Genomic DNA, 12,784 nt, shown 5'->3' with positions numbered 1-12,784 from the left:
TAAGATGCAGAGAGAGAGAGAGAAATATTTCTGCCAATGCTTCTAAAGTTTGCTATGAAACACTATTTTGTGAAAGACAAAAGTGGTCATATTTTGCTGAATACAGTAGTAGACCAAAGGACAATAAAAAATAAAATAAGCAAATCATACATATATCTGTACTTAACACATTTGAGTATTATAACAGTTATTTAGGTTGGATTTTAGAAGTGGTTTTACAAAATAGGATATCATATCTTGATTGCCTGAATTGGGTTACAACCCAGATTAGTAGTGTCATGAGTTCCTCAGCCCTTAGCAAGTATCTGTTTCCAACCTAGCAGTTGAGACTTCTGCTCTAGCCTCCAATGGGCATGTGAGCATTTGGAAATGCTGAATTAGGCATCTAATTAGAGTAGGTAAGAATGCCTTAATATTAAATTAAGATCTTTCCTGGGGAGATACCCGGGGGGCTCAGCCGTTTGGAGCCTGCCTCCGGCCCAGGGCGTGATCCTGGAGACCCAGGATCGAGTCCCATGTCGAGCTCCCTGCATGGAGCCTACTTCTCTCTCTTTGCCTCTCTCTCTGTATCTCTCATGAATCAATAAATACAATATTAAAAAAAAAAATCTTTCCTGGAAACCCTAGAATTTTTCAGATTTTTTTTTACAAAGGGCTAATGTGTTTTTAGGAGACCCTTTCAAGTGCAGATGTATTAAGTATTTTTCTTACTATTAGGATTATATTGATATTCCTTCCCCATAGTTAATTAAATTAAAAAAAAAAAAGAAAAAGGAAGGCTTAAAAAGAATCAGAGCATAATTTGTTAAAAATAAATGTGAAGTAGAAAAATTGAATTTCAAGTTTTGTGTGTTATCAGGAGCCATTTTACTGGACTGGATTACAAAGCCATACAATTCTGGTTTACCCTGAAGAAAATGACAATTTTAAACTATAGACCTTGTAGGAGGTGTCACTATGGTATCATGTTGACATACTGTAAACAGTACCTGCTGCTTAACACTGTCATTACAGATCTAATTTCAACGAGAGTCAATTCAAGTCTAACCATTAAACAAGCTACACTTCTTATCTTGGGATTTCAGACACTTGGAGAATATTTAAATATATTGCTGCCATGTTCTAGGACAATGCTGCTACATGATAAGGGAGGTATTTATTTTTTGAATAAGATAATAATGTAATGTAGCATGTGTAAAGAACTAAATAAGCTGCACAAAATGGAATGTTGCTTAAGGAAGATTAAAAGCCAATAAAACCTTTTTAATACTATTTTAATATGAGAGATAAAACATTGACTGAATCGCCTCTGAATTCAATTCCTCTCTACACATAAGAAATGTACATACAAAATGTCCTGACAGTATTTTATTTCTCAAAGCTACTGGAAACATAGCTTTTACATTTTAGCTCTGATATTTTCACTATAAATTTCAGTAAATCCACATTTTCCCATTTGACATGATTAATTATGAGCTGCTGAAATGTCTTTGCAGAAGATACAAATGCCATTTGTTTTCAATGTTGAATGATTTTTTTTGTTTTTCTTCAAATTCCTAATATTGATACGTATTGATTTGCCTATTTAAATCTTTAGTAACTTGAAAATTAAATCCATATTACATTGACTGTGGATCTTTATATCTATAATAATATTTTCTATGCCTATATTTATATTCAACATTTTGCCTACACACACAAAACAATGTTTAACATGCAGACACTATATAGCCAGTGAATTTTCAGATTCCTTGAAAAGTAGTATCATATTTTTCTACAGACCATATTGTCATAATATATGGATGTCACACCATATTGCTTTTTACTTATGGTTCCAAAATGAAAAAGATACAAATATTACAATTTTTATCAGATTGAACTAAACTTAAAGTTGAAAGACAATATGCAATGAGGCAAGCCTTGAGTTATTAAGTACTCCCGATCAACATCATCAGGTGAATTGGAAAGATATAAGAAGAGGAGTTTATCTTCTTGTCCCCCTTTTTGCTCCCTTTAAGCAAGAGTCTTAGTAGATTTAATCACAGAGAAATTTAACAAGAACATATTACACTGCTCATTTTCCCAATAGTTTGTTCAATTTCCTGTTGTGCTTTTTTTTTTCTCTTCACTTTGGAAATATATTTTAAAATTTGCATTTAATATGTGACAATCATTTTGAAGGAATTTCTTACCTACTGTTACCTGTTAGGTCAAACTATCTGAAATTGCCTATATCTCACCATGTTACAACTAAAGCAAACTAGGGTTGCTGGATTTTGCTAGAGACAAAATACTACTTTGTAGTGTTTTCCTTGGCTGACCTAAAATCCTGCCTTTTGCTTGGCTGAGCACTGTGCTGGATTGCCAAACCAAAGTGAAAACTTTGGTATAAAAAGATGTGACAGTTGTATGAAAACTATTCTTTTGTTTTTTTGATAACATCCAGTCTTGTCAAATCAGGATATTGGGTGCCATTAATAAAACAAGAGGCCAAAGCTATCATCAATGAATTCCTATTACATAATGTGTCTATCAGAAATCAATGCTGCTGACTTGCCTGTACATTTAATCACACTGGATCATGTGTGATTAAAAGATGCAGCCAATAAAATGCTCAAGTAGTAACAATACAGCAACAAAAGCACAGTGACTAAGAGGAGCTGACAGAAAGAAATGCTGTTCAAAACATAAACTAAAGCATATTAGTAAACAATTGGACATACCTATTTCTTATGGGAATACAACAGTAGCAAATAAATCAACAGAAGTATGTCACTATCAGAAAAAAAAAAGTAGTTCTTAAAACAGACTTTCAGAAAATGGAAATTGAGGGAACAGCTGAGATCTTTGTGATGCTTTGGAAATAACTGCCACAATAGCAAACCAAAAGTACGTGTTATGTCTGGACTTAAAATCAAAAGATTGATGTTAATGCATTTCTGATGCTCAGCTTGTCTGTTATTTCCCATTTTCCAATCTCCTCTCAGCTTCCAGTCCCTCTTAACAATACACTAGATACCTTACTACTGTATAAATTACTACAGGCTCTCTCTCTCTCTCTCTCTCTTTTTCTTTCAAATTTAACTAAAAGTCTTTATGAACAATTGTGAACTTTTTAAATTATGGCTACTTGTGGCTCCCATGACTCCATGATAGTAAAAGTGACCATAGGCTACAATTTAGCCACACCACAGAGCCTTAAATCCTATGAGTAATATGGTTAATCTTATTTAAATTTACCAAAATGTATAACAAGGCAAAAACAAAATTGATACTTTTAAATGCTTTAGAGCTTAGAGGGAGGACAGTAGCCAGGGATGCATCTTCTCTTGATGAACATTAAAGCCTCCCTGCCAGTGAATCCTTTAAATTTTGTACAGGAAATATTAGAAGCACAATATTTGCTAAGATTCCTTCAAATATGTGCACTAGGTTCAGAGATTATTAGCTTCACTTTTTCCTGAATAGTAATGGAGGCCCCATAAATAAAAGCATAACAGCATAATGATGTATTAATATTCTTAAATTGTGTAAACCTGAACCTTTCTTGCATGGGCCTTCAGATTTAAGAGTATCTGTTTGTAAAGAGGCTGCATTCTACTTCTTTGCAGCCATCTCATCTCATCTAAGTTGTCACTGTTGTTGATGTTATCTTGCTAAATAAAAATGAAACATTTTGGAGTGAATTTTCATCTTCTCATCAACTGAAACCCATCTCAGAGTACATTAACAACATGACTGAGCAGAAAAGCAAGTTCAAACAGTTGAAAGAATTGGTCATAGCACTTCAGATTGACAAGAGCCAGGGTCCACACCCAGATTTTCTCACTGAAGTTTTTTTACACAGATTTGCTCGAAGTTCTATATGCACCAGCATTAACAACTGTAATGAAGACTATATCCTATATAGAGGCAGGCTGTATGTTGAATTAGATCACTGGTTTGCCTGGGATTATAGTTTTCTAGGATGGGACTTTCATGGAGTCTAGGGCAAACAGGGATGGTTGGTTACCTTAAAGGACACCACTTGATATAATCAATTATAGTATAAGTTAATAAATAATGGAATTAGGTACACACACTAATGGAAATTATTGTATCTTCATCATAAGAGTCAATAATCTATAAATTCAATTTTTTGGTATATGATCATGGAGATATTCTGTATTAGAAGTTATGTGTAGTAAAATCAAAAACCATGAAAAAGTCTAAAATGCATTTATACCAATTTAATTAGTACCTATAATATTGCAATTTGGGCAGTTTCAATAGAACAAAAGAATTTTGAAAAGTACTAACCCATGGTCTACAAATCCATAATCTAGAAACAGTTTGAAATTAAAAATTAATTATTTTCAGGTATATAAAAATCCTATTATTTATTTTAGCATATCTTCACTCAACTTGCTGAAGGAAATATTATAAAACACATGGTTTGAACTTTTGTATTCTTATGAGTAATTTTCTAATTGTTCAAGTTTAATTATAATTTAATAGCATATGAAGAATAGCAACTCCTTAAAGTTACAAAAATCTTACCAATGAATTATTCTAGATGTTTGCTAAAACACAAACTATTTGATATGCTCCAAAGTATTTGTGTTAAGTTGGAAGATAGCATGCTAATAACTTACATACATTTCAATGAATATATAGCATTTCCTTTCCTTTGATTAAAAGTGTTTTTTTATTCTTTTTCTGTTTTTAGATATCTACTGTGTCTGGGTTATGATGCCTTCTGGGAGAGTTGATAGTTCATGAGGAATATTTTATATAAGAACTCATAGTCCAAGTATAACTTTGGATATAACTAACCAGAAAAATGCATTGTTAGGACAACAAAATACAAAGGTGGAGGGAGATCCCAACAACATGCAAACTTCTTCTTACTACGGTAATAGGATTTTGGAAAATCTGGGTCACCTTGTTGCTGTGGAAACAGTCTCAGGAAGACCAAAGTTGAAACCCCATAATGACCACTGCTTCTATCCCCAGATACACTGCTTAGTCATCATCTGTATTTTCACATTTCTGAAGATACATTAATGAGAATAAGACATATATCAGTTTGATTACCTTAGGAAATAATGAGCACTCAGATTAAGAATCTGCTACATATCAACACAATTGCAAAGTTTTCCAATTTTCCTTATATACCATTATTAATTTCACAAAATAATATTTTTATTTCCGTTAAACATTTTTGCCAATAATAGTTTAGATAGAAATATACCAGAATATTTATTCATTTCTATATATTTTTCTGAGAAATATAATTTGCCTACTGCTAAAAGTAATTTATAAAAAGTTATGAACTTATTTCAAGATTAGTCATCAATGGTTGAAGCTGTATGTAATATCTTAACAAAAAATCTAAGATTGTTGTCACCATCTCACCATGATTACTGATGGTACCATTTTATTCCTTCTTTCTATTATCTAGGTTAACAACCCAATTATAGCTACTATATATTATACTTATTATGTGCCAGATGCTTTTTATAAAAAGTTTTTCATTTTATAGCATTGATAGCCTACAAAACCGAATAAGGTGAAACTTTATTTTATCCTCATTTAGGAAGGGGAAAAATAAATTTAGATAAGCTAAATAACATCTCCAAGTTCAGAAAATCAGAATTTGAATCTAAGGCTTCTGAATTTCAAAATTCATGCAAAAGAGTTATAGGAAACATTCTCTAATGACAGCTTATCAACAATACGTGTGTTCTGTTGGTGTTTCTAATAGTACTAATACTGTTTTTTTTAGAAAATCTGAATTATCGGGGTGCCTGGGTGGCTCTGTGGTTGAGCATCTGCCTTTGGCTAGGTCGTGATCCCGGGGTCCAGGATCAAGTCCTGCATCAGGCTTCCCCCAGGGAGCATGCTTCTCCCTCTGCCTATGTCTCTTCCTCTCTCTGTGTCTCATGAATAAATAAATAAAATCTTAAAAAAGATAATTAGATAATTTTTACAAATGCTAAGTGTGAGCATCATGAGTCAAAGGACCTATGTAATTAAGTAAAATTAGCCCCACCTGTCCCATTTCTTTATAGAACGAATGCATTATAATGTCTCAAGCAGGTATAAAATATGTTTTTTATCCTAATATAAGTTAACTACTTAATTCGTATTTGCCTTTGAAACCATGAGACATCAACATATAAGTGCTTGAAATATATTAAAATAAATTAAATTTGTTTTATCATAATTTCTATATGCTCTGATGTTAGAAATATACATAATCTGAGAAATTTTAATATACAATATTCACTTACCAGAATTGTGATAATTTAAAATATATACTTATATTTATCAATATTCTAAATTTATAAATTTACAAATTTATTCTAAATTTACAAATAAAACAAAGTCCTGTTTTAATGAAGAAAAATGCAGCCACGTTGAGAATTTATCAATCAAGAGCTAATATTCTTTTGCTTCCAAATGGGAGGAGAAAAATAACCAAACAAACTTTGGACCCTGCTACAAATTTATGATGATAAAGAAATAAATCTAATGCCTCTGGTTTTATAACACTTTGAATTATCATAATAAGTTCTAAGACAGCTAGATTAGCTATGATAAATAGTGACATTTCTGTGACACAGGATTTTTCATAGTATACCAAGTAATCAACAGGAGGCAACAAAGGACTGGATACTCCATGGTAGACATACAATTTTAAACTCTACTATAATGTCAATCATAGTAGGAAAGTTAAGAAAACATGTTGGTAAACTTACAGATGATATTGCCTTTTAAAATGACATCTAAACATGGGCTTCTCTGAGCAGTTATAAAAAAATGGACTTTTTAAAAAAAAGATTGTATTTATTTATTTGAGAGGGAGAGACAGAGCACAAGCAGAGGGAGAGGAAGAAGCAGACTCCCCGCTGAGCAGGAAGCCCAACACGGTGCTTGATCTCAGGACCCCAGGATCATGACCTGATCAGAAGGCAGATGCTTAAGTGACTGAACCACACAAGACCTACCAAAATAGACCTTAAAAAAAAAAAAAAGTTCCTATTCACAAAGTAGAATGGGTTCGTGGAGAACACCCTAACAATGCAGACAAATCTGTTTCCAAAGTAATCATTTACGGTGGTTTAAAAGTGGTTTAAAGTGTATATGTATTGCAGGTCATTCACAGAAAGTCTAATTCAGCAGGTACAGGGAACGGCCTAGAAAACTATATTCCATGATGCTATTGTTCTGCTGCAAAACTCTTAAAAAACTTTATCTACAGCAGATACTATTCCCATCTTCATATGCTATGTCATTTGGGCATTGTGTAAATCAAGTCAATACACTGATGACAATTAAAATTTCCTTTAGAGATGTTAAAAGAAAATTTTATTTTTACCAAAAATACATTAAATCAATTATTTCATCTCCATTACAAAAATTATTTCCAAAGTTACCTTCAACATACTAATTAAAAAAAAGTAATCAAACATACCACAATATTTATGATAGAATGTTCTCCCTCTCAATATGTTCAACATTTTACTTGACATTTTGCAAACCAAGATTTAAAAATAAGACCTTATGTCATTTAAAGAGTCAAAAGAGTGAGACCATAAAAAGTATCTGTGTCTCACACTGATTATGGCAATGGTGACTCCTGATACTCTCTCAGTGTTAGAAAGCAATGGACTAGCCTGTATGCACTTGTCTGTTTATAGACGTGTTTGCATGAAGATTGTGAAAGCTTAATTTATTCCTGGTGTAATTTAAGAGTTACCTCAATGATTTTTACCTATTTGAAATGCACCAACTCTTCCAACTTTGAGCACAACCAGATGGGAAAAATGCTGAAGCAAACCTGGTTTGAATATGTAAAGCACCAGGCACATGACATGTTTGATTATAGTTATTGAAGAGTCACAAAAGGGACCAGCTTATATTTTTAAATCCAATTATTTACCATAACCCAAATGTTCATTTGCAGTGAATGTCAATCTAAAAGTTTTGTGAGATAATTTATAAGAAAGAATAATAGGTTATTTTGTTAGTTCAGTCTAGATATACAACACTTTAACCTAAAAATAAAGAATGGAACAGAAAGCTGAAGAGTTAAAACATCTATATTACAGAGTTACTGCACTCTCTCTAGAGAACAGGGAGTGAGTCTTTGTTTTCTGAGCTGACAATTGTTAAAAATCACCTCAGAAATAAAGTCACCCAGCTGCTTTATAAGAGCTCAGGAATTGGAAAGTCTATCACCTCTTGGTAATCTTCTTTCAGCTTTAGGAAAAGAAGTGCTTATTTATTCCTAATAAAACTCTAGCTGAGATTTAGGTTCATTTTCTCTGGCTCCACAAAAATCTTGAATAGCTAGTCAGTCTCCTATTTAAAATAACTCTTCAAACATTGGGATAAATTTTGTCCCCACTTATTAGTAGCTGTGGGACTTTGACAATTAATAAAAATATACATTCTTATAGCAGAAAAAATGTTAAGTATGATTTTATTGTACCTCCCAGTCCTTAAAGAAATTTTGTTTCTAGTTGATTTAGTTCATTCTCAAAACAATCTAAAGAGGATACCTTAATCAATATAGGCTAGTGTGTTGCAGGTCAAATGATAAAGACATGATAAAAGAGACAAACAAAACACAAAAAAAAATCTACCTGATTACAGCCCAGTAGTTATAAAGATAAACTGAGATAGTAAATGTGAAATACTTTTGAAAGTAATAAAGCACAGCTCAAGGGCAAAGTTGTAACATATGTAATAATATACCTATTCCCTTTGTTCTTATTCTACTGGAAAACCTTTACCCATCCCATAGGACCTACTTCCATTTTATTTCTAATTTTTCTCTCTGGATCATGTGTATTTTAAAAATACATTAAAGAAACTGAGAAAAACAAAATTATAATAATATAGTTATTATAATATAATAATTCACCAAGTATTTCATGCCAAGAACAACAGCATAATTACACCCATTTCTTCTATGTTAACCTCTGATATTTATTTCTCAATATCCTATTTCTTCTTTTTTTAAGTGAAATGAGACTATTAACCTTGTACGTGTTAGGTCCACTTAGATTTTATATTTCTATCTTTTTCCTGTAACGTAGTTTCCCTCTTTTTTTTTTTTTTTTTTAAGATTTTACTTATTTATTCATGAGAGACACAAAGAAGAGGCAGAGGCACAGGCAGAGGGAAAAGCAGGCTCCCAGGGGGAAGACTGATGTGGGATTCAGTCCCAGGACCCCGTGATCCCCGGACATTCAACCACTGAGCCACCCAGGTGCCCTCTCCTGCAAGCCTTTCTCATCCTTCTTAATAAAGTTTATTTTAATCTCCCACATTCTTCTTTTACCTTCCACTAATGACTTTTACCCATTCTCTTACTAAAGCTTTTCTCTAGTATAAGGCAATTTACATCTTCACAAGTATCATTGCAGACCCATAATAGGAACCCAGTACGTCTCTGACAAATACAGGAATGAATACATTTTAAAAATTATCTTTCAAAATTTTAACAACTCGGGATCCCTGGGTGGCGCTGCGGTTTAGTGCCTGCCTTTGGCCCAGGGCGCCATCCTGGAGATCCGGGATCGAATCCCACGTCAGGCTTCCGGTGCATGGAGCTGCCCCTCTCTCTCTGTGTGTGACTATCATAAATAAATAAAAATTTTTAAAAAATCAAAATTTTAACAACTCAATGGAACTTATGTTGAGGAATCAACATTTGAGCACACGTTTTTTTCATCTTCCAATAAAGTCCCGTCTTCCAATAAAGTTCCTTCTATTGGAAAATTGACAAATTATGTTCCATGTGCTTTATGTATCTTAACTCATTAACTCTTCCCTACAACGTTATAATTTCTTGAGGAAACCAAGACAGATAAGTATGAAGCGATCTGTTCAAGAAGATGCATGAGCTAATAAGCAGCAGAATCAAAATGTATATCTAGGCACACCAAACCCACACTTTGCTAGATTTTTGTTAACAAGAAAATTATTTTTAAAACATTATTTGAAAGTAAAAATTTACATTAATTGCCACTGAAAGTTTCTCAAAACCAGCTCAAATTTTAATTTATTAAGGTGATTCTTTGCACACACTAGTGCAAAAGACAATCCATTCCCACGCTCTCTTTCTGCTCTTTCATTTAGCAATTCCTCCTTAATATGCTTGCAGTTATTCTGAGGTCTCTATTACTAAACACAGACTAACTTAAGTCACAATCATGCTAATGTTTTGACATTTTCTACAAAAATACTTTCCTAAAAACACCTACCTGAAATTACCAATTAACTTTCTTGACTTGAAACAGGGTAAGAGAGAGATTCTTTTATTTAGCTTTGGAATCACAAAACACTTTTAGCAATTTAGACCACAAATTTTTATATGGAGAATTGAATATTTCTCAGAAGTTCTTTGAAAAGGAAATGGACATGACTATGACATTTATGAATACACAATTTTAAGAAACTATAATTTTGTATGCTACATAAACAAACACTACATGGGAACATACTGCAATTAAACTTTAGAGTGTGCATTTACCAATAGCATTTTAGATATCACAGTCTTCTCCCGGGTGGGGAGCAGAGATGACTTGTTCCCACATATACCACAGAAATCATTTGGTCTATATGAAGCTTAACCTTTTTAAAGATTAGTTGTGGATAACAGACATAAAACATTGAGACGTCGATCCATACCTGTTTTATTGGAAAGTCTAAATGACACCATCTTATCAGGAATATTACACACATTCCTCACTGAAGCAATGCAGCTATAATTAGCATAGTCCTGAGGTCGAAGATTCTTTAGTTTTAAGATCTTGGTTTCACCCTGAAAATGTAGAAAAGGTCATTAGAAAAAGTCAATCGTAACCAAAATGAATGAATGGCATTAAATTTGTATTAAATCATCTATTTATCAAAATGTGGCAGATTGTCTTATCTTTTTAAGGAAAATGCACCCCCCCCCCAAAAAAAACCCAAACCAAAAAAACATGCATTTAAAAATAATACTGTAATGTGCCGGGAGATAGAAACTAACAGACTACAATGAAAATTCATAATGTTTTCTTTGCAAACCAGCGTCCTAGGGGGAGAAATCTATTTCTGGTGGTAGTTATGCAAATTATTGTGCAAAGATCAGAACAGTGTACTTAATAATGGAGTTTATTCAACAAATGCTGCAATCTATGCAGACTTCCACATGAAATGATTTCAAAGGAATGGATTCTGAAGAAGAGCCAATAAACGAAACACTGATGGTAGAACAAAGTTATCAAAGTCAATCTAATGACAGGCAATTAAATTTATATACATAAATATTTTGTGGGAGGAGGGGCAAGATGGCAGAAGAGTAGGAGCCCCAAATCACCTGTCCCCACCAAATTACCTAGATAACCTTCAAATTATCCTGAAAATCTACGAATTCGGCCTGAGATTTAAAGAGAGAACAGCTGGAACGCTACAGTGAGAAGAGTTCGCGCTTCTATCAAGGTAGGAAGACGGAAAAAAGAAATAAAGAAACAAAAGGCCTCCAAGGGGGAGGGGCCCACGAGGAGCCGGGCTGAGGCCGGGGCGAGTGTCCCCAGGACAGGAGAGCCCCGTCCCGGAGGAGCAGGAGCTGCACCAACCTTCCCGGGAGGAAAGGGGCTCGCAGGGAGTTAGAGCAGGACCCAGGAGGGCGGGGATGCCCTCGGGCTCCCTGGGACACTAACAGGCACCTGCGCCCCGGGGAGATGCGCCGAGCTCCCTAAGGGCTGCAGCGCTCGGCGGGACCCGGAGCAGCTCGGAGGGGCTCGGGCGGCGGCTCCGCGGAGGGGGCTGCGGGCTGGGAGCTCGAATCCAACAGCGCAGGGTCCGGAGCACAGGGCGCCAGGACACAGCCCAGGGTCCGGCCTCCCCCGGGACAGGCAGAGGCCGGGAGGGCCCAGGACAGCAAGGACGCTCCTGCCCCGAGCTGAGCAGATCAGCGGCCCCGCCCCGGAGCCCCCAGGCCCTGCAGACGGAGAGCCCCGGAGCTACTGCGGGAGCTGACTCCAGGGCTCCCGAGCTGGCCCCGCCACTGCGGTTGTTTGTCCTGGGGCCTCACGGGGTGAACAACCCCCACTGAGCCCTGCACCAGGCAGGGGACAGAGCAGCTCCCCCAACTGCTAAAACCTGAAAATCAGCACAGCAGGCCCCTCCCCAGAAGACCAGCTGGAGGGAAAAGTTCCAGGGGAAGTCAAGGGACTTAAAGTATACAGAATCAGAGATACTCCCACGTGGTGTTTTTTTTTTTTTTTTTTATTATTATTACTACTGTTTGCTTCCCCCACCCCCTTTTTTCCTTTCTTTTTTTTTCTTCTTTTTTTTTCCTTTTTTTCTTCCTTTTTTCTTTTTTCTTTTTCTCTTTTCTTTCCTTCTTTCTCTCCTCTCTTTTTCTCCTTTTCCCAATACAACTTGTTGTTGGCCACTCTGCACTGAGCAAAATGACTAGAAGGAAAACCTCACCTCAAAAGAAAGAATCACAAACAGTCCTCTCTCCCACAGAGTTACAAAATCTGGATCACAATTCAGTGTCAGAAAGCCAATTCAGAAGCACTATTATACAGCTAGTGGTGGCTCTAGAAAAAAGCATACTGGACTCAAGAGACTTCATGACTGTAGAATTTAGAGCTAATCAGGCAGAAATTAAAAATCAATTGAATGAGATGCAATCCAAACTAGAAGTCCTAACGATGGGGGTTAACGAGGTGGAAGAACAAGTGAGTGACATAGAAGACAAGGTGATGGCAAAGAGGGAAACTGAGGAAAAAAG

General features: G+C 35.2%; 1 protein-coding gene across 1 annotated transcript in view; it reads right to left on the bottom strand.

Moving 5' to 3' along the window:
• MDGA2 (MAM domain containing glycosylphosphatidylinositol anchor 2) overlaps positions 1-12,784 on the bottom strand; it is a 778,807-nt gene that overhangs the window by 253,046 nt on the left and 512,977 nt on the right. The window contains 1 exon segment of the mRNA XM_041760034.1: positions 10,687-10,819. Coding sequence (XP_041615968.1) covers positions 10,687-10,819 — 133 coding nt within the window.

Source organism: Vulpes lagopus, chromosome 6, assembly GCF_018345385.1.
Source record: "Vulpes lagopus strain Blue_001 chromosome 6, ASM1834538v1, whole genome shotgun sequence".
Taxonomy (NCBI): Eukaryota; Metazoa; Chordata; class Mammalia; order Carnivora; family Canidae; genus Vulpes; species Vulpes lagopus.
The sequence above is the reverse complement of the archived record's forward strand: the minus strand, read 5'-3'. Positions and strand labels throughout refer to the sequence as shown.